At 45.9% G+C, this 24,949-nt stretch overlaps 3 protein-coding genes across 4 annotated transcripts in view; 1 reads left to right on the top strand and 2 right to left on the bottom strand.

Annotated features, from left to right (window-relative positions):
* The first annotated feature begins 1,538 nt into the window (after positions 1-1,538).
* On the top strand, positions 1,539-6,149 carry LOC106865217 (toll-like receptor 1). The gene has a single exon (XM_014895145.2). It carries the CDS (start codon positions 2,844-2,846, stop codon positions 5,493-5,495), a length of 2,652 nt encoding a protein of 883 aa, XP_014750631.2. The 5' UTR covers positions 1,539-2,843; the 3' UTR covers positions 5,496-6,149.
* Positions 6,150-6,546: 397 nt separating this feature from the next.
* On the bottom strand, positions 6,547-10,777 carry GPR75 (G protein-coupled receptor 75). Of its 2 annotated transcripts, XM_088160803.1 has the most exons (2): positions 9,215-10,777; positions 6,547-6,959 (listed from the first exon to the last, which is right to left on the bottom strand). In XM_088160803.1, the coding sequence occupies exons 1-2, from the start codon at positions 10,592-10,594 to the stop codon at positions 6,936-6,938; spliced, it is 1,404 nt and encodes a 467-aa protein (XP_088016929.1). In that variant the 5' UTR covers positions 10,595-10,777; the 3' UTR covers positions 6,547-6,935. The 2 variants fall into 2 exon arrangements, with proteins under 2 accessions (XP_088016929.1, XP_088016928.1); XM_088160802.1 differs by lacking the exon at positions 6,547-6,959 and having other exon boundaries at positions 7,395-10,777.
* Positions 10,778-15,485: 4,708 nt separating this feature from the next.
* Positions 15,486-24,949, bottom strand: part of PSME4 (proteasome activator subunit 4) — a 43,225-nt gene continuing 33,761 nt past the window's right edge. The window contains exons 40-47 of the mRNA XM_014895143.2: positions 24,142-24,350; positions 23,938-24,023; positions 23,073-23,201; positions 22,365-22,520; positions 19,414-19,576; positions 18,484-18,617; positions 17,546-17,680; positions 15,486-16,965 (exon numbers count right to left, since the gene is read on the bottom strand). Coding sequence (XP_014750629.1) covers positions 17,546-17,680; positions 18,484-18,617; positions 19,414-19,576; positions 22,365-22,520; positions 23,073-23,201; positions 23,938-24,023; positions 24,142-24,350 — 1,012 coding nt within the window. The 3' untranslated portion in view covers positions 15,486-16,965. The remainder of the gene's footprint in view (positions 16,966-17,545; positions 17,681-18,483; positions 18,618-19,413; positions 19,577-22,364; positions 22,521-23,072; positions 23,202-23,937; positions 24,024-24,141; positions 24,351-24,949) is intronic.

Below are 24,949 nucleotides of genomic sequence, written 5' to 3'. Positions count from 1 at the left end.
TGGAATGTCAGAATTCCCCTCATGGGAGGGAACTCCCTTGCAGGAGGTGGAAGCACATCCCTGACTCAGAAGCCACAGCACCTGGTGCCCCTCAACAGCAGCTTTTGCCATGGTGTGAGCAAACAGGCTCTTGGCAAACTCCTGTTCCTCAGCCTCCACTTCCCCTTCCACAGGAAGCTCCACGCTCACAGCTATTCCTGCCCAGCATCCGGGCCGCCCCAGCACCCACACCCACCTCCAAAAAAAATATTTTTTGCTCCCCCTCCTCTCCCAGGCCCTTCTGACCAGCAGCTGACTCAGGTTTGCTCCTACACCTGCAGGAGGTAGAGCTATTTCACACACACAAGTGCATTTCCAGGTCATAAATATCTTTTTATCCAGCACCTAAATCCAAGCCCACCTTAATAACAAAAGGTGAGGTCTGGTCTCCTCAAAGCTGGTGCTGATCCTCTTTGGATTTGAGCAGCACCTGTGCAGGTTCAGCTCTCCTCCACTAAACAATATTTCCAGTACACAAAACACCTTTCCCTGCAAAAAGAGGCAGAACCAGTGGCACGTGACCTGTTTTGGGAATGAAAACACTGCTCCTGCTCTTGGCCACATGGTGTGGATCTTCCTTGCTCACTCAGACCTTTTTTATATCCTGTTCTACCCTCAATTCCCAAAATAAGAGATTGCTTAAAAAAAAAAATACAAAAGCACAAAGACAGGGTGTTGGATGAAACAAAAAGAACAATTCTAGCACAAGAAATTGGTGGAATAACTGTGCTTTTACCAAAAAACTGCCTTTTAACTTTGTCCCTTCCAACCATGACTGACTCTCTGGGATTTTGCTGGCCCCTGTGCTGGGATGGAGCTGTCCCATCTTCCCAAAGGAAAGCACAGCCCGAGGCTCATGAGCACCACTGCATTTAGAATTGTCCAACTGCAGGGTGTCACCCCACACTGACAGCAGGGGCCAAAATTTCCCCTGACATATCCCAGCTTATTAATTTCCTGCTCCTTTTATCAAAGAAGGTTGGGATCTGTCTGAAGATCTGTGGGGCAGTTCCCAGAACCTGCCACAGCAGGAAAGTGCCTGCTCAAACAGCACAAATCACCTTGGGTTTTCCAGCCCTTAGGGCTGGACAGAGGGGCCTCTGGGCTGCTGTGAGTTTCCAGTCACTGATGGTTGCAAAAGAGTGGGAAAAAAAATTGGAAGTGGTATAAAGGTAAGCTCTGACCTCACTGAAAGCTCCTGGTAACAATTTAGAGTAAGGTTCTTACCCAGGTGTCCTTGTGGGGCATCAACTGACCCCAGGATGTGTGAGGGCCACTCCAAGCTGTTTTTATATTATTTTCCTCGAGGGAAAGGCAAAGGTGGAGTTACAGTTGATGCCATTTCATGGTTATGAGGAGTTTGAGTGACTTTGGTCATAGCTAAATACCTAATAGCACAAGTAACCTGAATTTCTGAGTTAGTGAAGCCAGGGCCAGCATTGTCTGGATCATTTTTTTGGCTCTGGTCCCATTAGCAGTGTTGTTTCTGGCAGAACAGACCACAGCATCACGCTGTTGCTCCACCCTTTGCTCTGGGTTCCCCTGGCAGCAGCACCCCAAGCTCCCTCAGCATTCCTGCAGTCTGTCCCTGCTGAACGTGGTTTCCCAGTTTTTTTCCCCCACCTGCGATGCTGTGAAACCCTCGGGACGACGCTGTGATGCATTAAAAGAGCAACTTCCACCTTTTATTTCCCCCCTCGGCCACGGCTTGGGCAACGCCTGGTAGCGGCGCGAAGGGGAAAACTTGACGGATTTCACCAGGGTGGATCATCTCCGGCATCACCTCCTCCTCCTCCTCCTCCTCCTCCTCCTCCTCCTCCTCCCCAGCCCGCCCCACAAAAGGCACCCGAGGCAGCAGAAGGGGAGGGAGGAGCGCCCAGGAGAGCAGGTACGGGATGTCACAGGGATGGGAGGGTGGCTGGAAGGGAGGACAGAGCTGTGCGATAAATTGATGATGCTTTTCATTCCCTGGGGGTTCCTGGCTCACTCCTATGCCAGGTGTTCCTGCGGGATGTGGGAAGGGCAGTGAGGACAGAGCTGGGAAGTCACCGAGGTCCCTTCCCTTCACTTAAATCCGGTGGGCAGCAAGGGGGACTGTGGGGACACAGGTGACTCTCATGGAATCTGCACCTGCCTTCGCAGGGAACAAATACACGGCTTGGGTCAGGGACTCTAAAATTATTATTATTAATATTTGTTATTGTTATTTTTATTGTTATTGTTATTATTATTATTGGAGCCGGGCAGTGACGCTCCCGGCACTGGGAATGCTGAGGGTCACTGGGGCAGTGACCTCTCCTGGCTGACTCCCATATCCTGCTCCCAAGAAAACTTACCAAACAAATGGTAAATCCTCGGCAGAGCAAAGCTCCAGGGGCTGGGTTCAGGGGAAGATCCGAGGACAAACAATCACGTGGAGCTCCCTGGGGCGTCACTGAAGCGGCTGAACAGGTTTTGGAGGGGTCAGACTTACTTGGTTGTCGTGCACCGGGATGGGAGATGTAAAACCTGAGCCCCACGGAGCCCTGAAGGACATTTCAGGTTTTGCAGGGGGAAGATGGTATTGCAGGGACTGCCTGGGAAAGAAAAGAAAGAAAATTTCAGACTCTATCTACCATGGCTTCAGATGAAGAGTGCTCTCCTTCAAATCATTCTCTGATACTCTCTTTCTGTCTTACTCTGAAGTAAAATTTGTTTTATTTTGCTTAATAAAAAGGGATTCATGGATACAACTAATGAAACAATTTCTAGACTTCAAGTAAATTAGGATTATTTTTAAGGATATTCATTCACATATTATAAAGATGGAATTAACATTTGTTTTCTCCAGGATGAGGACCCTTTCTGGCTGCCTTCATTTCTACTTCATTCCTTTCTTACTCAGCAGAGCACATGGACTCCTAACGTGGAGAACACCTCCAGCTTTCCTGGTTTATAACTACTCCTATTCAAATCTCTCCTCTGTCTCAGAAGCACAAGCTCCAAAAACAGCAAGAGCTCTCAATTTCTCACACAATGCCATTGAAAAAATTACCCAGAGAGACTTAGAAGGATTTGACTGGCTGGAAGTTCTGGACTTTTCCTACAATCGGATCAGGGCTGTTGAGCCTGGAGCCTTCCAGAGTCTGCTCAGCCTGGTTTCTGTGGATTTATCATTTAATGATGAGAAGCTGCTCCTGTCAGATCTCCCACCGCACCTGAAGGTCTCACCTGCTGGCAAAACTCCGAGGTCTTTGCAGCTTTCCAAGAATTCTGCCACATCCTCGGGGGCTGTTCTGGAGCCTTCTGCTCCCACTGAGGAGCTGCCACGTTCTGGAGTTCTGTCCCTCCTGCAAATCCTCAGGCCCAGGCTCAGGAGAAGCACAGGGAATCTGCTCCGGAGGGGGGAGAGGAACACAACAGCTCTTCCTACAGCCACAGCTGAGCCCACCCTCTGTGGAATTCCCATCAATGGGACACTCAACCTGTCCCACAGCAACCTCTCCCAGGAGGAGCTGATGTTAAAACTGGATGAGGATCTCTGCCAAGCCCAGCTGAGCAGGATTTTGGAGCTTGACATCAGTCACAACAACATAGAATGGGATCTTCTGTCACTGTTTTCCCTCTTCTTCCCAATGGAAAACACGTTGTCCATCGATGCCAGCTTCAACAAGTTAACCATTAACATCCTGGATGCCGAGTTCTTCTGTAAGTTCCCATCCCACCAGCTTTTGTTCCTAAACATCAGCCACAACCCCATCAACAACCTAGATAGGCTGTGCCTCCCTTCCAGCATCAAGGAAATTGATTTGTCCTTCACCAACATCAGCCAAATACCCCCGAATTTTGCTCCAAAATTGTTTAACTTGGAAAAAATGCATGTTCAAGGAAACCATTTCATCTACACAGCATTCTCAGAAAGCGGGAATACACTTCCAAAATGTGTCCCTCCCCCTGGAACTGTACATATCACTGCCATCTCCTTCGTCAGGAACCAGGCTGGGACACCCATTGAAAGCCTTCCTGAGAAACTGAAATACCTGGGAATGTCCAACTGCTCCATTGTGGAACTGCCAGAGTGGTTTGCTGACACAGTGGAAGAACTGTTATTTCTGGACATCAGCAGCAACTACATTTCTGTATTCCCCACTTTCCCCCCTACCCTGCAGCAGCTCGACGTCAGCAACAACGACATCAGAGTCATTGACCCCAGCCTGAAATCCCTCTCCAACTTAACAATATTTAGGATTCAAAATAACAAAATTACGGATATACAAACAGAGTATTTTCCATCAGCCTTAAAAGAATGTGATTTTAGTAAAAACAAGGTGAAAGTGCTGTCCTTAACTTCTGCCCTGGGGAAGCTGGAACATCTCAACGTTTCTGGGAACCTGATCACACGTCTGGAGCCTGCTGGCCACCTTCCTGCACTGACCAGCCTGGACAGCAGCCACAACCTGATCCCAGAGCTGCCCGATAGCTTTGGGGAATCCCTCTCAGGACTGAAGTATTTGAATCTATCAGGGAATAAGATCTCTTTCCTGCAGCCTGGCTCTCTCCCAGCTTCTCTGGTTGAGCTGGACATCAGTGACAACGCCATCACCACCATCGTGGAGGCCACGTTTGGCCCTCTGACGAGCCTCAGGGTTCTCACTGTGCAAGGGGAGCATTTTTTCTGTACCTGTGACCTGTACTGGTTTGTGAATGTCTACATCCACAAGCCCCAGCTGGAGATGAGGGGCAGGGGGGCTGTGAGGTGCAGCTTCCCCCCGGAGCGCCGGGGCTCCCTGGTGGGCAGCAGCCACCTGACTCTGCTGCGCTGCTCCCTGGGTGTCCAGCTGGCCGTGACTGCTGGAGCTGCTGGCCTGGCTGTGCTGGCCCTCACCATGCTCTGCTGGCGGCTGGATGGGCCCTGGTACATCAGGATGGGCTGGTACTGGTGCATGGCCAAGAGGAAGCAGTATGAGAAGAGGCCAGAAAACAAACTCTTCGACGCCTTCATCTCCTACAGCGAGCACGACGCCGGCTGGACCAAAGAGAACCTGCTGGAAAAGCTGGAAAAGGACGGGTTCAGGATATGTTACCATGAGAGGGATTTCAAACCAGGGCATCCTGTGCTTGGGAACATTTTTTACTGCATAGAGAACAGCCATAAAGTGCTTTTTGTTCTCTCTCCCAGCTTTGTGAACAGCTGCTGGTGCCAGTATGAGCTGTATTTTGCCGAACACCGGGTCCTGAATGAAAACTTGGATTCCCTCATCATGATCGTGCTGGAAGATCTCCCACCCCACAGCGTCCCACAGAAATTCAGCAAACTCAGGAAACTGCTGAGAAGGAAAACCTACTTGAAGTGGAGCCCTGAGGAACACAAGCAGAAAATGTTCTGGCATCAGCTAAAAGCTGTCCTAAAAACAACCAACGAGCCGCTCTTGAGAGCGGAGAACGGATCCGCTCTGGAAATGCAGGAGCTGGAATGAGACCCAGGGAACCCTGAGAGCTGTGCTTGGAAAGCCTGTGCTCAGATAAAAGCATTTACCTCCTGCAGAGGCTGCTGTGATGCCCAGGGGTTTGGATCAGTCCCAGGAGAGGCTCCTAGGGGGACTGCAGCACACCCGTTATTCCCTCTGATACAGAATCCCAAAGGGATAAGACCTGAGCACTGATTAAAAGCCTTTTCCTCCTGGATGCTTGGATCTGTCCAGCTATTCCCACCATTTCTGTGGGTGCTGTGGATGTCACCTGAAAAAAAATAACTGCTCAAGTCACAGTGCATGTCCTTGCTGCCTTCCTGAGGTGGTGTGGCAGTGAGAAGTGGTGTCTAAGGACTGGACAAGAGATTTCTGGTTCTGGGACAGCTTATGGTGGGAACACACCCACCTGTGTGCAGGTAAGAGAGCCACAAATCATGCTGGTACACAGGGAGCAGCTCCTTTCTGTGCTCTGGCAAGGGAAGATTAAAGATGGACTTAATTGAGCCCTCTGAGAGAGGCTAAACCCACACTGCTACAGACTTTGGGTTCAGTGACTGCTGGAAGAGATGAGACTTGAAAATCTTTTGTAAATTCAGAATAAAATATGCAACCAGACAGTACAGAAAAGACCAGCTGAGTGTGGTGGTCTCTGCTGTTAAATAACTGGGGTGAGTTTTGTTTAATCACAAATCTCTGGAGAATAAGCAAGTTCTGTACATTATTATTTAGGTTTAGGAAAGTTCCACCTTGCACAGTCACCCTGACCCATTTCCAGTGGATTCAGTGCTACCTCTGCATGGTCCTTGCCCTCACCTCATGCCACTTGATAATTTTATTTATTGTGCTTGGGAAAAAAAACAAAAGAAATTCAGCTGATCTAACTTTGACATTCAAGGGAAATCAACAGACTGTGACAGAAAATAAACAACAGGTGAGGACAAATGATTTAGCTTAGCAGGACTTGGACTTGCTCCTATGATGAGCAAACACAAACAACTTCCCAGTAGAAAATCCCAAATCCAGGAATGCAGCATGTTTGGAGGAACACAGACTCTGATCAGCTTTGAGGTTTTATATTTTAGGATAAAACCCACAATCCTGCAGGCCAGCAGCTGAAAAAGCCAACTCTTTATACCACAGAGATCTAGAGCTTAAAAAGACTGTGAACTATAAAAACACTACAAATATTTTTGCTCATTTAAGCAACCAGAAGTCACCTGTTAATGAGATTCATGAGCTCCAAGTAATTAAGCTGTTTTTCTAATAATCTTTATGCTTTCCTTTTTCTAAAGCACTCAGTGGTCACATTTCTCACTTCCTCTCTTCCCACACATTTCCCACCTCCACTGCTGCTTCCCTCTCAATTCCATTGCTGCTTGTTAACCTTGCAGTGACTCTTTACTGGTGCTTCACTGGAGCTTTACTGGTTCTTTACTGGTTCTGTGCTCAGCAGGCTTCTGATAGAAGAGGCTAAGGGAAAAAAAGGAGAAGTTATACTCCAGAAGAGTCTGAACTAATGATTTTATCAAAATTTTGATTATTTCAGTCCACGATTCACTCTAAAGTTGTACCTGCTTTCAAAATCCAATCTCGATTTACTACATCCATGAACCTCCCACAAAACAGCTATTCAGTACAGCTTTGATGGGACTTCAGTTCTTTTGTCACACAAAGGCAATAAAACCTCCTGCTTGGCCCCTTCTTGCTTTACTCCCACGTGAATACTCAATGCAAATGTTTTATGACGTGTGAGTGGTTTAATTTTGAAACATGTGATGAAGTTCTAAAGGCACAGGAGAAGCTGCACATACACACTGCAAACCCCCCAAACTACCTCATGTATATTTTTCCTTCCAGTACAATTTGTACTGAAGAGAGATTCAAATACAGAACAGCCAAACAAGATCTTTTCATTATCTTTTATACTTGGTTTACAAAGAACCGTATTATTCATTTAGAGAAAAAAAATCTGGGCAGAGGGAACAGACTTATGGAAATAATTTCCATTTAAAATTTGTATTAGAAAGTTGTTCACACTGATTTTATTGCAAGAAAGCTGGTTTGAATTATTCAGAATTAATTCATATTCAGTGTTAAACAAAGAACAGCGTTCCAGGAGAACCTTGAGAACAGTTTAGTTAACAAAAAGCCTGAACCAACAACTCACAACAGCAATGATGTGGACATTTTTTGTTTCTAAAGTAACAAATCACGTTCCCATCACTGTCATTTTCCTGAAGATGTGGCACTTTCCTATAGCAAGGCACCAAAAGCCTGTGGCACAATTATTCTGGAGACACTGAGGCTCTGCTAAAGGCCACAGAAGCTGAAAGGTGATTGCTTGTCTGGAAGAGATCTGGCCACTTAGAGCAAGAAGTACCAGGAATTTAAATGCCTCTGAATTGTCCTGTCTCCCAGGGAATTCCCACAATAAGATACAACACAAATGGGTGAATTTATTAAAAAAATACTTAACTTCTGTGATTTGCTCACTGTGTAGACCAACAGACAAAATTTCTAAACAGACAGGTGAAATCAAATTGATGTCAGACTTAACAAAACCACAAAAACTTGTCATTCTGGTTTTAGAAATGTTAATAGCTGTCAGTTCTGCCTTTGTATAAATCCTAATTTATACAAAGTCATGGCAAAAGAGCAAGCAGCAACACGACCGTGCCTGACAGCTGACCAGTGAGGGAATTCCAGAGGTGACTGTGCTCCTCCTGGTGTATCAGTCACATAATATTGCAAAATTCACCTTTATCCTCGAGTAATGCAAATAATTAGGTAGTGCACAGTTATTTTTATCAGATGTAAAACACTTCTCCAAGTTATTTTGGGGTACAGAATGCCACCATCATTAAAATCCGGGCCTAGCAGATAATTAATATATGTACTGCAGAGGTTTATTCCAGTGCCACACTTCCCAAATATCCCTCCCCAGTGGAAATATAACACTGACTAAACAAAGCCTTGTCCCACTTGAAGCCAAAATTGAAATCCTGAACTTCAGCTCATGGAAATTTTGCCATTTACCTCACCAGAACCAAGGTTTCACTCCGTGAAGATAAAGGACTTTTGTTATTACTGAAAAACATTGATTCTTCCAACCTTCTGCAACGGGGAAGAGTTTAAACTCAAATAGTACCAAGCATCTCCCCAACTCTTCCTGAAAATAGAAGGTATTTATGCACTCGGTGTTATCATAGAATGGTTTGGGTTGGAAGGGACCTTAAAGCTGATCCATGAGCAGGGACACCTTCCCCTGTCCCAGGTTACTCTGAGCCCCCTCCAACCTGGCCTTATGACAAGAATGAACCACATAATCATGGCATCTAGTTTGGTTTTTTTTACTTGCCCGACAGTAAAACTCAGTAACAAAACCACCCTCGTGCAACAACTCCAAATGTAAAACATCCCTTGGCTGGAGCCTTGTTGGAACTCCAGAGCGCGTCACGGAGGCGGCAGCTCCGCGTTTGCTTCAAACGCAAACGGGAACGGCAGCAGTACCGTGGAGTTTGGAGCCATTCCTCCCCAAAGCAGAGCAGGGGAATCTCTGGAATGGCCAGGCGGAGCCAGGGCTACACGGAGGGCAGCGGGATGTGCCTGGTGGGAGCAGCACCGCAGTCCCGCGCCGCGCTGCCGCAGTGATGGAGCGCGGGGCCGCAGGGCTTGGCGAAGGCGAAGGAGGAGCCCGCGGGCTGCAGGCTGTGCGGGGTGCTCACCTCGGCTGAGGGGCTGCTGTTGTACACGCTGTAGTAGGGCTCCACCCGCGTGTTCATCGGCGTGGAGCTGCTCTGCCCGTAGTGCTGCTGCTGCCCCGCGGATGCCTTGGCGCTCAGCATGCTGTCCTTGGAGTGGCTGGCGCCACACGCCTGCTCCAAACCCTTCTTCTGAGGCTTTGGAGACAACATGTAGGCTGAGTTGGTCTCGTGGTGGGACGACTTGTTCCTGTTGACCTCCAGGCTGCCTTTGCCCATGGCTCGGAGCCTCGTCTTGTGCTTGCAGCAGAAGAAGACAAGGGCTCCGTACTGCAGGCACCAGAGCACGCGTCTTCGCAGCCCCGCGCTGTTGCGGGAATAGATAAAGGGATTTAATCCCGACTTGAAGAAAATGAGGGTAAACCCACACAGCTCGAATTGGTAGAGCACAAAGCCACCGCTACCGGACAGCATGTCCTGCACCAAGGAGATGGCCAGGGGCAGGCAGCACACCAGGACGGAGAGCACGATGACCACGCACGTCACCACCGCTTTGGAGTCTTTGGCCGTGGCCAGGTTGACGGCCGAGGCCAGTGGGAGCCGGCCAGTGAGCTTGGCGTGCCCGTGGGGCGGCTTGGTGCAGCTCTGGGTCCTGTACAGCTCTGGGCCCGCGAACGGCTGAGCCCTGGCCGTGCCCACGGCCACCGCGGGCGGGCACTTCCTCGCCCGCGCGTTCCTGCGCAGGGCCTGGGCGATCATCACGTAGGACACGGACACCACGGCCACGCAGCAGATGAAGTCGGTGACGTAGAGGTAGAGGATGAGCTTGCCCTGCCCGCTGGGCAGGCTGGCCATGGGCAAGCAGAGGCGGGAGCCGCGGGTGCGCAGCGTGGCCAGCGTGGCCAGCGTGAAGCTGGCGGCCCAGAGCAGCAGCGTGAGCAGCAGCGAGCAGGGCGCGGAGGCGGCGCGGTGAGGGTGCTTGCCCAGCACCATGCGCAGCCGATGCAGCGCGATCACCGCCACCGTCTTGAGCGACATGATGATGAAGCCGGAGCTGGTGAGGTGGAAGGTGAAGCAGAAGGCGCCGGGCACGCCACGGGCCGGGCCGAAGAACAGCACGAAGGCGAACATGGGGGCGGCCACGCCGCAGATGAAGAGGTCGCAGAAGGAGAGGTTGAGGATCATGAAGTCGAAGTCGGTGCGGAATTTCCGCAGGGCCGGGTCGAAGAAGGAGAGCAGCACGATGAGGTTGCCGTAGGAGCCGAGGCAGAAGACGAGGGCCAGCAGGGAGGCGCAGGCGGCAAGCGTGGCGGCGTGGGTGCCCTCTCGCAGCTCCGCGGGGCCGCTGCCGTTCGCGCCCAGCTGCTCCGCGGGCCCGGCCGGCAGCCGCCCTGACCCATTCATCGCCGCCCGGCCCCTTCACAGCCCGTTCATCGCCCCCCGGCCTTTTCACAGCCCGTTCATCGCCGCCCGGCCTCTTCCTTCACAACCCGCTCATGGCCCCCTGCCCTTTCACAGCGCGCTCATCACCGCCCTGACCCGTTCATCGCCGCCCGGCCCCTTCCTTCACAGCCGCGGGGCTCCCGCCTTGCCTCTTCACCGCCCCCTCCGCGCCGCCTCAGGGCTCCCGCCCGGCCCCGCTCGCCGCCGCCTCAGCGCCGCCCGCCCCGCCATGGCGCGGCCCGGCCCTGCCCGGCCCCTCCCCGCTCCCTCCGCCGCGGCGGGGCCGGAGCCGCAGCCCCCCCACACCGCCAGGCACCGGCACAGGCGGGCCCGGGGGAGGCGGCACCGAGCTCCCCTAAGCCCCACTGGCGCTGCGTCCCCGCTGCTCCCGCTCGGGTGGAGCAGCGCGGAATGCGGGCTAGAGCATCGCAGACTGCAAGAGCAGCTCGTTCCTCTCCCTGCCGTGGACAGGGACACCTTTCACTAGCCCAGGTTGCTCGAAGCCCTGTCCAAATTGGCCATGGACACTTCCAGGGATGGGGCTTCTCTGTCAACCTGTGCCAGGGCCTCACCAACCTCACAGAGAAGAATTTCTTCCTCATATCCAGTCTGAACCAACTCTCTTTCAATTCTCTCTCCTTCTCCCTTGTCCTGGCACATGTCCACATGTAAATAGTCTTGCCTGATCTTTTCTGTAAGTTCCCTTCAGGTACTGGAAAGCTGCAATTAGGTCAGCCTGAAGCTTCTCTTCTCCAGACTGAACAATCCCAGTTCTCTCAGCTTTTCCTCACAGCAGAGCTGCTCCATCCCTCTGATCAACCTGGTGCCTCCCCTGGACTCGCTCCAACAACTCCTTCCTGTACCAGGAACCCAGAGCTGGATGCAGTGTTCTGCATCAGCTTGGTGCAGGGATGCTCACAGATCCCTGGAGCAGAGGATGTGCTAACTGTGCCCCAACAAAACACCTGCCTCAACCCAAAACCTGTTCAGCATCAACATCAAAGCTCTGCATGCTTCTCCCGCCCTGCTTTTCACTTCTGCATCACTTTCCTGATGCACCAGCTCAGTGGTGCCCTTTGTATTTGCTCAGAAGCACAGGACCTAAGGCAAAGCATCTTCTGTGCTCCCATGGGCAGGGAAAACAATCAACATCATTTCTTTATCTGTTAACTGCCAGCTGCTATCACAAATATAGCAATGATGGAGAGCCTTGGATATCTGAGCACTAAAGAGATGGTTTTGAAGTACTTACAGGGATGAGGGTGAGGAAACGCTCAGTGCACGTTGTCCGAGGCAGACACAGCTGAGGGGCCTCTGTGGCACTGGAAATCCAGGTGGAAGAGACCAAAATCCAGCCAGGCAAGGCACAAAAGCACTATGAAAATACAATAGAGCCAGTATTTCTGACTTATGCCTGCACTTGTCTTACAATCATTACATATACATTAATCTATTATTTTAATAACCATCCCCCTACCCGAGGTGCTTTGTAGAACCATCCAGCCAGCCACAAGTGTGCAAATTTGATACTTGAAAGCTTCCCAGTGCCACTTGCCTGTTTATTTTTCAACACAATCCTTTCTAAACCCCAGAGCAATGTTTCTGTAACCCTCTGGCTGGTGACAGCAGCCTGGCCTGTGAGCCTTGCCCTGCTTAACACGCTCTCAGAGGCAACGGGGGTAGATTTATTCTTGGCGAAATGCCAGCAGTTGGCTGCGGCAGTGCCTTGCAACCTGGGCAGGTGCATTTTGCCTTGACTTTGTCCTTAAAGTGCTTGTGTACAGGAGGGGCAAGGTTCAAAACCCAACACGTAGTTTCCTGTGGCTTCAGATTACGTCCTCTCTCAGCTTGGCTGTCTCTTATTTTCCCTTACTTGTATTTTTGTTCTCCAGTTGTGGTTAATTTGAAATCTGTGGGTGAATCTTGGCCCTCCTGAGTAAGAGTTGCTTTTTCATCGACATGCTGGGATCTCCCTCCTTGAATTTTCTTATTTATAAACACCAGAGGACGCTGCATTATGGGATTAAACAAGAGTAACAAAATGTTATCCTAATGCAAGAACGGGGTTGCCTTGTTTTACCCTACAGTTATTAACTGTGGTTTGAAATGGAGGGGAAAGTGTAGCTGGTTCAAGCCTGCAAGCCTTAAAAACATTCCAGCAGAAAATGAGAAGGGATTGTTCTCTGGGAGCAAGGGAACGAGCTGAGGCAAAAAGGATCTCCATGATCTGTCCCTTTTAAAAAGGACTTTTTAGCTTTTAAAAGAATTGCCACAGTTTGGGTGTGGAAGCAGTGGAAGAAAGTGTGTATTGCAAGGTAGGAATCACAAGAGCAAAACTTACCTTGCACAAGGTATAAGGGTATTTACCCTTTGCAGCACTCAAACCTTTCCTTAAAATAATTCCTTAAAAATCCAGTGCTCTCTAGACCTATCAAGCTTCTCATTGTTCAGTCTTGGAGTTCCTACTGCATAAGGAATAAAAATGTTCCCATGGCATTTTTGACAACAGTGTTCTTTTGCAGCTATCTACTGGAAATCAGTTTTAATTGTTGAAATCTGCCCTCATCTCAACCTAAGATTTGTATCTTATGATTTTAACAAGAGTTCCAGGGGAAAGCAGATGGAATAATAAAAGGGGACATTAACCCAGAAAAAAAAAAAAAAAAAAAAAAGAAAGAAAGAAAGAAAGAAAAGCCAGGAGAGAATAAATAAGAGTAGCAGTGAAAAGCTTTTAACAGAATCCTCTCAGGGTGAACTCAGCTGGGTTTCTACCTGCATTTACTGTAATCTGACTGCAGTTCTTGCTAGAACAGATTTATTGGGTTTATTGATGGCTTTCCTAAGAATCAGAAATGATGTCATCTCATATTCCCAAAGGGAAGTGTGTGTCCAGCTCGATCTGCAGCAGCAAAATCTGCTCAGCAATATTCTACATCTCGTCCAGAGTTTGTCTTTGACGTTAAACCAGGCTGTAACTACCACAGCACCAATGCCCTGAGGACCTTGCCTTGGATTAACCAGCTGGAACCCCCTCCTTGGAGCAGGGATTCCTCTGCCTGCTGGCAGCTGGGAAGCCTAGAGCAGGCTGACGTTAAATTCCCCTCCTTTTATTAGAAATCCCCAGAAGTTGCCTTCCAGGTACTGCAGGATGCTGTGAGGATGCAAAACACATCAGCTGGTAACTCACAGCAGGGTTAGAGCAAAATCTTCCTTCTTCTGTCACAGGGCTTCATTTCTCCCCTTGGCTCTTACCAGATTATTGTGTTTTCCACAGCTCTGGGGAAAAGGGGGCTGGAGGCTCTGCTGCAGGATTCCAGGAAGCTGGGGAAGGAAGTGTGAGACTGAGCAGGGTGTGGGATGCTGGGGATGCCTAACTGTGAAAAACTGACAGGAGACATCATCACATCATCCAGTGTACCCAGCACAGCAGTCCCAGCAGCCTGGGAAAGAAGGAAGAAGGGGGAAAGGGAGATACCTGGGCATACCAGGAATACAGCCATAATATTCCAGAAATAAGGAACTTCATCTCTTTGCCTCTTTAAATAAAACCCAAATTCATCCATACATGAACTTGTTAGCAACACAATCCACCAATGCTGAGACTGTGGCACCACCCAAATGCACAGGTTAAAAGTCCAACTTGCCTACTTGGTAGTTTTCTTATATATCAAAATAAGCATCAGATATGCCCACCTGATTATGGAAATATGGGAGATCACACCACTTAATGGTCTAGCAAGAGTCACTGAGCAGTACATCATTGGCAACTTGAGTAAAAACCAAACCAAACCGCAAAATCCCAGCAAAAAAACCCCAACCTCAACAAACCAAAATACCTCCCAAATTCTGCCTCACATCTGTGCCTTTCTTTGGTGCTTGCCCCATGATGGTCACAGGTTATCTGTGCAGTCTGACAGGTGGTCTCTAAGAATGTCGAGGCTATGAAACTGTCCTCAAGATATTTTTCCATCTCCTTTCCTGTTCCAAGGGAGGAAATTCTCTCTTCTCATGCCAGAAATCTCTCCCTCTCCAGACTGAGGACTCCAGACTTATCTTGACAGCTTCAGGGAAGAGACAGCATAAGACATCAGTGAGGGAAGTTCAGAATTCAGGATGTTGCTTGGGGAAAGTTAGGGAATAAATCCAGTAAAGGAGTTGTGTTATTTGGTGGTAAAAAATTGTTCCTGCATTTTCAGGACAAAAGACTAACAACTCTTCCCTCACCAAAACTCAACCAGCACAAGTTTGCTCACACTACCACAGGTGTGTCTTATCCTACAAAAATATATTTTGAATATTGTGCTGGGGGATCTGTTTGGATAAAGCAATTTACTGTGGATTTACGAGGTGTTGGGAATTAATACCACTCCTGACCAGAGCATGATTCCCTACAGTGCACTGAACCCTCAACCAATGGATTGGTTAGGCTATACCCTAAGGAAAGAGATTTCCAAGTACAGCACAAAGCAGCAGAGCTGCACATGCAATATCTGCTCCAACACTTCATCAGCCAAGGATCCTTTAAAGATGATCCTCTGCAGCAAAGGCTTTCCATCACCTGCAAAGATTTAATTCTATCAGCAAAACCCCCTCCAACAAAAACTAGTTTCTCCAGTTCTCAGAAGTCAACACGTGTTTTCCTGGTACAAGATATTTTTCCATAAATGCAAAAGCTGATTTCGTAGACATAAGAACAAGATCTTTAATTAATCCTTAATGTTGCCTTAACTCATTACCAAATCCCAGGACAAACACAGGCCTCATCCAAAAGCTCAAAAGCAGTGTAAAAACCTGAAGTTACGATCTCAAACCAACACAATTTCCTCTTCAGAAATACAGGAAGATGCAGTAGTTACAAACAGTCCATTTATTGTGTCTTAAACTACGTACACAATTGAAATCATAATTTTGGCACTACGCTATACAGTGGTTACATCCGTGTGCTGACACTCCTTAAATACTGCCCCAGGAGCACTGCTGTGCTTGGAAGTTTGGGATGAGCCACACAAAGGTCTCAGTGCTCCTGGGGGGTTTTTGCATGAAAGATGAAACACACACCACTTGATGAGTTATTTCCATGTACCTCATGTTCTATGAATGGATCACACCAGAATATGGGATGTCAGCATTGAGAAATGGCCACACGTGTTGAAGTAAAATCTGAATGAGACACAGTCATGAGATACAGGAAAAGCAAAACAAACCCTCTCGGACACAAAGAGATATTCAGTTAAAGAAAATAATTTAAAAAACTAAGAATGGCATTTGTTTTGATACAAAAGCCAGAACCACTACTGTATTAACATCTAAGTATGAATCTTTACAAATTAATCTCACAATGGTGTTATGTAAAAGGTTGCAAACTGTACAATGTTTTGTCAATGCAATGCCTCTACAATTTATACAGTCTTTTACAACTATGTAACACATATTAAACAGCTTGTTAAACAGCCAATTGATACCAGTCTCTTAACAAAGCTGCAGGCAAAAAAAACACAGAGCTTCCACAATCTTCAAACAAGATATGCTTGCTCAATCTTTAGGAGAATACACTGTTAAAAACTGCCTTTCCACACTGTGCAGACATTTCATTCCGTGAATTCAACCACCACTAACAGTCCATCATTTCCTATCTGTGGGCTCTAATTACATGGAAACACCCATTTCCCCCTTTAAAATAAGCAGAGAATCATAGATTTTTTTATTCCACACGTGGTCAAGACACCCCTGTAGGCCTGGCCAGGCAGCAGGAGCTGCCCATGCTGCGTCCTGCCACTCCTGCGCTGCACAGAGCTCAGCTATTTACATTTGCACAAGGGAGAGAATACAAAAAGGCAATGCTGCCCTGAGGTGGACTGGATGTTTCTCAGATCCCAGTAGTGAAAAATAAAACTCTGAGGAAGGAAGGCTCCCGGGGTTGTGTATGGACTGGGGGAGGAGTTGCATCGGCAGAATTGGAGAGCTCCACGGAGAAAATTCGGGTTTGTGGCACTCTCTGGTTCTGCATATCCCTCATGTTGGGAACAGGGGGCAGAAGAGGAGGGTGAGGGATGGAAGCAGAAACAAGACTGATGTGTGATGCAGGCCAAGGAGAAGGGTCTTGCCATGGACTCATGATCAGGCCCAGCAGGTGCAGCCTTGGGCTTCCCCGGCTGCTCCCTGGGGAGGAGAAATTCCTTTTGAAGAGAACCAGGTCTCTAGGTTTGTATTTAAAAGTGGTTTTGATTAGGCATCAGGATTTCCAGCACAAAGTTCTCTACATGATCAATTTCTTTTGAGTTTCCTTTATTTCGCAGAAAAAATCCTACATCCTCATTTTCCCCAGGAGAAACCTGAAAGGAAAGAAGACAGGGTTCAAAACACAAATATTCCGTCATGCTCTTGTTAAAATAAAGCTTCTCTTGGAATACTGTCACAAAACATCACAATACAATAGAGATGGGCATCTTGTAGTGTAACAAAGAGAAACCCCACGAATGGATTCACTCTTTGGGGACATGCCTGTCTGAAGAACCCTGGCAGCAAAGCCAGAGTGTGGAAGAGGAAACCAAGTGGTAGCAGCCATTCCCCATCCTGAGATGTAGGTGATAGCCTGGACTGGGTGGTGTAAAGTCCTCAGAGGCATCAAGAAGTATAAAGCAGCACTTTAGGGACACTGCCAGGCATTTAAAAGGCAGCCAACTGGCAGAAAATGGAGAAAAGGAACATCAATATTCAAGAAAAGAAGTGTAAACGTCTTAGCAAAGCACAAGGATGCACAGAAAGATGGGCAATATTTAAAATATTTAACCCAAATAAATCTGACCAAAACCACTGGAGGAGGCAAGGGCCAGAAATTTGGCTGCAGCATTTTCCCTGTGGTTAAGGATTCCTAAGAGTGAAGCTTATGGCAAAACCCATCAGCTGACCCACCTATGCATAATAGCAGGGTGAAACCAGGAGGTCAGTGAGCACCAGGAGCTGGTCATCTGTGAACTGCTGCTTGTGCTCCTGCCAGTTGTCGTGGTGGGTCCTCCGGAAATTGGACAGAGTTTTCTTCACAGTCATCTGCCAGCACAATGGGGATGGAGCTGTGTCAGCCAGGGAACCCAGCTCCACACCAAAACCAACGTTGGGTACAACAAACACAACTGCTCAGCACCACCAAGGCTTGGAGCAGACCCAGAGTTCCCCAGAGACCCTGGGGAATTCAGCCTGATTTTCACAGCTCTGGTTATTCTTTTGACCGGGTCATGACTCCAACATTCTTATAAAATGGATTCCTGGACCTACAATTTTGAGCTGGGAAACATTTGGAGATTCTTATAAAATAAAAGCCAAGTGCTTTTCCCACCACTGCCTTTTCCTTGGCTGTTTCAAAAGAGTGTTTTTGGTCTGAAAACATCAAAGGAATTCTTCATCTCACTTCCTGGTTAAAAGAGCCACAGTCAACAAAATCCAACAGAAGGGACAACACAATAAAAGGCAATGATTTCTTTAAAAACTTATTTCTAAGGCAGCTCATAATGCTTCATTTTAAAAATTCCAGACTGGTTCTAGGTTGATGTTTCCTAGAATGCCATACACAAAAGAGACATCTTTAATGAAAAAAAAAAAAACCACTTCTTCATTATAAATACCGTTCTTGCAGCTTTCAATTTAATGCTTTAAATTTGAAAGCAAGGACAGATCTACCACAAAAAATATTTTAAAGCAGGTCATGCTTGAAAACTATTCGGAGTCATTTAGTAAAAAGCAGCAGAAATTAAATTTCCTAATGAGTTCCTATGCTTTTCTAGGAAAAGAGAACTAAGAATGAGTCACAGGTATTCAGCTGTGTTGTGTTGGAGAGAGAACTGCTGTATTTTTACCTCAATAGGCTGGGGGTCATTGAGGTGAGCACTGAGATCCATGAGGAGCTGTGGCATCCAGGTGGGCACATCGTAGGGGCTGGACAGGATGCAGGCGCTGAGCCCCAGGACGCCGGCGTGGCGCTTCACCAGGTCTGCAAAAACAGGGCATCAACCCACAGCAGTTAAAGAAAAGCAGCAACAAACCCCCTGGCACTGCAGAGACCTCCAGGGAAAACCAAGACAAGAACTTATGGAGCTCCAGATTGGTTCTGCTTCCTCAGAATCCCAGATTCATTCTCGTATCTTTAATTTTTTACACCTTCTTCCAATAAGAATCAATCTACAACTGCTGGACACTTTATAAACATTTCAAGTGAGCTTCCCTCTCTCAAAGAAACTCATGAATAACTCATGAATGACATCTCTGTGCTCTGCATTCAGAGTATTTTCTCAAATTGCAGAAATACTGGGCAATATGGAAAGTCAAACTTCTGGGTCAAATGACTGTGACTCAGATGCATTAAATGCCCAGGCAGAAGCCAAAGTTCCAAATCAGGGTGAACTACGGGGGTTTTTGTTCTGGTTTATTTTTTGGTTGGTTGTTTTGTGGGTTTTTTAAGAATAAAAAAACTCACACTGATAATAAATAGAAGGTGAGGTGGGCAAGGAGTGAAACTATGTTGTGACAGCCAAGGAACTTTATTTATTGAGGGACTTGCTATTCCTCATCATCTGTGAATGAAATATCCTCATTATCTCTGTGAACTGGAAACTGGGAAAACCTCTTTAATGTTAAGTCTAAAACGGTAAGAAATTAATTTAACATAGGAATACATAATAAAGAGATTTGCCTTGGCTGTGTATTCTTACCATTTATGTTGCAAATCAAATGCTATGCTAGCCTGTGCTACCCAAAACACTGATTTCTTTCCTGAGCTGCTTTCTTACCCCCTGAAGGAATTGTGTCTCCCACTGAGGCCAGGTCCCTCTTCCTTTTCTTGGGGAGCCTCATCTTACAGAGCTGCTCGAAGTGAGTCTGCATGGGCCCATCCATGGTGAGGAAATTGCACTGCAGGAGCCCGCTGAGCGTGGTGGCAGCCATCTCCCTCACCTGGGCACACAACAGAACATTCATTTATGCCATTACTGCCCTTTGAAGCACACTCAACTAACCCAAGTGAGCACATCTTGCTCAGCAAAAGCCTTTGAATTGTTATCTTGCTATTAGTAGTTTATTAGATGGCTCTTTAAAATTAATAAATGTGCTTTGCTGTAATACAGAACTACTGGCACAAAATTTGCCATAAAGTGACCTGCTACTCAAGCAAAGAATGTAACTCCATTGTCAATAGAGGAGCTTTAGAAACTTTAAAAACAAATGTTGACTGAAACCAAATAATCAACCTGCTTCACATAATTCCTAACAGGCTCTGTTTTAAAGTGGGCTTTAATCAAAAGCATTTAGGTTTTCCCCTGACAAAAGCAGAAGAGCTTTTCCAAGAAAAGGCACGAGGAATGTTCCAGAGACTCAGCTGATTCTGTTCTACCCATAGCACAAGAGTTCTTTAAAGACACAACAGATGCTGGATTAACAAGCAACAAAATGAACTTTATGATCAACAACTCAGAAATCCAGGTTGGAAAAATATTCTTCTTAAGGATAAACACAGAAACTCCAAAGAACAAGACTAAACATAGCTTTCATCTAATTGCCAAGCCATTCAAAATACAGATCTCCTTTTCCATTCCTTTTAAACCACCACAGCACATTGTTAGTGAATTCAGAGTAGAGACAACTCATCCTTGCTTTTAAAAACAAGTGACTAACCCATCAGTATTACTAATTCCTCTCATCTCCTCAAACCTCCCAAAGCCAGGAAATTATAAACGTGTAAAACTCTATTTCAATTGGGAGTCCCTCCAAAACTCACTCCCACTTTCCATAATTACATTCTGACCCAGAGCCTCCCAACATTTACAAACTTGCAAACCAAATCAACTGGTTGAGACGCCGCCACCAGATTTTTTGATAGGTACATTGTGTCACAGGTAACTGCAAACAGAACATTTGTCTCTGTGGAGCACAAACACCTCCCAATGCTCTGAATGCAATGCAGCAGATTATAATAATAAATCACATCCTTGAACACGATGTTCTGAGCCTCACAAAGCCATAAGTACAGCTGCAAGAGCTGCAATAATTAAGCAGAGGGAGTTCAAATAAGCTCTTGAGACTCTGGCCCGTTCCATTTAAATTTCTACAAGGTACTATTCTAACGTGATCTACTTTGCTGATAGTGAAGGAGGAGGGATGAGGTGAGAGGCTGGCAGTGCTGTTTATCAGCACTTTGTGAGTCCCTGAAGAGCTGAGCTATTAAATGAGACATGATGTGCTAATACAAGAGCCAGACACAAAGCAGCTCGGCTGGGAAGTGAGCGAGCTCCCGGGAGAGCTGGGCTCATTTACATCCCTACTCCTTGGATTACAACCACTTTAATTTCTAAATTAATCTCCCAGCTAGAAGGAACAATTTGCTGTGAGGAGCACCTGGAAGCAAAGCCTTTAATATCATTCACGAAGCAGCTGATCACTCACCACCTCTGGCATCAAATAATTTATAAATGATCACATTCACGATGAAATACAGAATATAAAAACTAGAGGAATCTCCCCATCACCTATGGGGTTTGGGTTTTTTTGGTCAGAAGGGACTGATCACTGTCTTTAAAAGTGCAACAATATCAGAACAAAACCACTCAACAGCACCAGTCAAACCCAAGTGCAGGAGTTGGAAGGGGCTACTTACACAGAGAGAAAATACTCCCATTCCTGTAAAACTGCAGTGCAATATGAAAAACGCTTACCAAAACACGACTGCTGTGCATATTAAAGCAATCACCAGCAGCCTTTTGTATCAAAATAAGCAAAAAAATAAAAGTACCTTAAAACCCAAGAATCCAAACCTCAGTTCTACAGAGCAAAGACACCAAATCCTAGTCAAAGCTAATGATTCTCATCTTAAAAATCCAGCCTCCAAAAACTCCACAGGAATTACTCAGCAGGATACTGCGTCTTGTCAGTTATTACCAAGAAAGATGAAGATTACTTTTCAGAGAAAAGTGAAAGCTTCCATGGCAACAGCATGATCCAGAGTGGTTCTGAACACAGGTAGGCTTTTTGGATTTGCACCTCTGTGGTGCAGAGGGATAATTTGGTACATTTAAAGTAACTGGATAAATTGCATTCAAGCGAATAAAAGGTATTTTTCAAAATGATGTGAGATTATGAGGCAAGTGTTCTGACAAACAACTTCTGTAGGATTGCAAGGTGATGCAGAATCTTTCTTCTAGAAGGGAAAAAGCATCCAAAATTAGGATTTCATTGATATTTGCCAACTGCACAAACACCAGGGAAAATGATAGTGCAGGGAAGATAGGACAGGCAGGAGGTTAATACTCAAGATTCTTCACTTGGCATAAATATCAAGAGTATTTTTGTCATTAATATGATATCATTAGATGTGAGGCAGACCTCCAGAGTAATAAACAGTGGTTTTACACACTTTTCACACAGGAAAGGATGTTGAATTTTCTACCAACACACATTTATAGTGGAATTAATGATATCCCTATTTCATGTACTGAAACCAAGCTCCAAGCAATGCACCATTCTGTGAAAAAGCAGAAGCAGTGGAACTTCTAAAGAAGTCACTAATGGAGTATTTTATTATCAACGATTTTCCTGGAATGAATATGAAAGAAACACATCCTATAAAGCTCATTTTCAAATGCTGAGCAAGAAATACCTCCTGAATTAATTTACATGTCAGCTTTCCCATACAACTTGACAAAGGCAAGAAACAGTGGTGTGAAAGCAGTGCAGAGAATGCATCACTTGCCTCGAGCTGTTCATCTTCCAGGAGTTTTATCACCAGCCACCTGATGTCATTGACTGCCTCACTGTTGTTGAGGAAGATGAAGAGATTGTAGAACACCATGGTCTGGAGGTAGGTTAAGATGGTGTAGCGAGCATGCCAAGAATTGCTTCTTGCTGTCTGCAGTGAATAAATCAGGGTGTAAAGGCAAAAATGTCAAAGAAAGCAGGCCCCTGATGGAAAGTAAACAATATTTAAGAAAAGGCTTCTGGGGCCAGTTGCAAATAACTTCCTTTATTCAGATTATTTTGTTTCATACACCTTTTATCTATAGTAATTTTTACAGGCTTCACTTCCAAACAAGATTGTTAAACAGAAATATATTGCAAAACCCTAAAAAAAAAAAAAAAATCAGATTCAAGGGCAGTTCTTTAGCTGAAGACTCATTCTGAAGCTGGATTTTGAATTGCTATGCTCATGAGGAGACTTAAAGTGATCCACTACTGAACCAAATGTTACTATATCAAAATGCTGTTCAATTTGTTGTCAAAAATAAGTGGCTTAAATGTTAAACAAGATACACTTACTAAGTGTTTTAAAACACTTTATTTAAAGTTTTTCAGATCAAAATCAGTATTTGATTTGCTTAGAATCATAAGTATTGTACACTCTCAAATAAAAAGCAGAGGATGCAGAGGCTAAGAAGCTTTAAGCTGTCTGGACCACACTCACTTGTTTTAGCACCTGAAGTACCAAAGGCACTTGCTGAGGATACAGCAAACCCTGAGACATCAAGGACAAACACATCTTAGCATCTCTTTTGAGCTCATCGTAGCTGTTGTCGTTCTCCACGGGTGCAATCTAAGTAAGAGGAGTGAGGGAACAAAACCCTGTCAGTAAATTGGTACTGGTGACAGCAAAATCCTCAAAACAAGGGTAATCTCATGAAAGGACAGCTGTCTAGGAAAAATACATTCAATGTAATGCTGAAAGATTCAGTTAGCTGGGCAAAACAATCAATATTACATTAAATATTCTCAGTATATAATCAAGATATCCTAGTGAGATTTTTGTTCCCCACTGCCATTCTCTTGGTATCAAACCAAATTTATTTCATATTTTAGATCCAGGTCCAAAACTGAGACATAGCTTTACCAAGGTCACTTTCATTTCAATAAACCTTTATTTTATGGTCACGTAGATTAATGTTGGGTAATTTATTGACGTTTGTGCACTTTGGGCACACAAGTAAGGATTATTTTAGAGAGGTGAGACTGGATGACACAGATTCAAATACAAGAAGCAGAGAAACAACAGGAACTGCTTAGAAAGAATTGTGTAGTCAGGAACAAAAGAAAGTAACTCAAGGTTCCTTAGAGAATCATGGAATAGTTTGGGTTGGAAGGGACCCAAAAGGTGATCCAGTTCCACCCTCCTGCCATAGGCAGGGACACTTCCACCAGAGCTGGTTATTTAATGCTCTGTGTAACCTGGCCTTGGAATATTATAAATAGATACAAACCAAATAATTTCAGTTTATTTATACAATCCTTTTTAAACCAAATATAGCGAATAAAGGAGAAATTAAAAGATCTACCTTGAAAAACAAAGGTAACAGCTGGAGTTGCTCCGTGACAGCTGTAGAGAAAGATCGTCCTGCACTCGCCATCAACCACTTCAGAACTGTTTGAATAAAGAGAAACAGTCGCTGATTTAAAGAGAAATATTAACAATTCTGCTACACAATTTACAGATCATCACGTGCTAAAATACCCCCCATTCCTTGACCTCCTTAACTCACTTGTTTTCAAGAGTTTAATGCCCTGAGTTCGCTCGTCTTGTTCGCCGACTCCGTTCTCTTCCATGACATGATTCTGGATTTCTTCATCTGCTTCCATGAGGGGTTTGAGGTTTTCAAGTATCCGGGTAGTAAATTCATGGACACGAGGAGATTTAGTTGCAGCAGTGTTTGGCAAGGAAACATCTATCATGAATATGTAGGTCAACACACTAAAAAAAACAGACAAAGCCAGCAGGAACACACAGTGAGCACGACTCTTGTCCAGAGAACAGTGACCTGTGAACTCCAAATGATCCAAGATCGATTGGGTGACCTTTGAGGGTTAATGCTTAGAGAAAATTTCCTCTCATCTTCAATTCAAAGCTCCTTAAAATCAAATGTCTCTTCCAAGAGCTTTAGAGATATCAAACATAAACACAGACAAGAAATTGGTGAGGCCCTGGCACAGGGTGTCCAGAGAAGCTATAGTTGCCCCAGGATCCCTGGAAGTGTCCAAGGCCAGGTTGGAGACACTGGGACTTAGAGTAACCTGGAATAGTGGAAGGTGTCCCTGCCCATGGCAAGGGGTGGAAGTGGATGAGCTTTAAGGTCCCTCCCAATCCATAACATTCTATGAACAGACAAATGAAAAGATGAACATTCTATGAAAAGACAAATATAGAGAAGTCATCTGGAATTTCTGAAGCAAGTCTCTGAATTATTAATCTGATTTTTGCTGCAAGCATTAATGCTTTTCAGGTTAATTATTTAGCTCCCTGACTACCCAAATGAAATGAAGAGTTGAAACCCACCAAGAAGTGCAGCAGAC

Source organism: Sturnus vulgaris, chromosome 3, assembly GCF_052056855.1.
Source record: "Sturnus vulgaris isolate bStuVul1 chromosome 3, bStuVul1.hap1, whole genome shotgun sequence".
Lineage (NCBI taxonomy): Eukaryota > Metazoa > Chordata > Aves > Passeriformes > Sturnidae > Sturnus > Sturnus vulgaris.
The sequence above is the reverse complement of the archived record's forward strand: the minus strand, read 5'-3'. Positions and strand labels throughout refer to the sequence as shown.

What these genes read in the sequence shown, in the direction of transcription:
- LOC106865217 (XM_014895145.2), top strand. Translation starts at nt 2,844, where the DNA reads ATGGAATTAACATTTGTTTTCTCCAGGATGAGGACCCTTTCTGGCTGC.
- GPR75 (XM_088160802.1), bottom strand. Translation starts at nt 10,594, where the DNA reads ATGAATGGGTCAGGGCGGCTGCCGGCCGGGCCCGCGGAGCAGCTGGGC.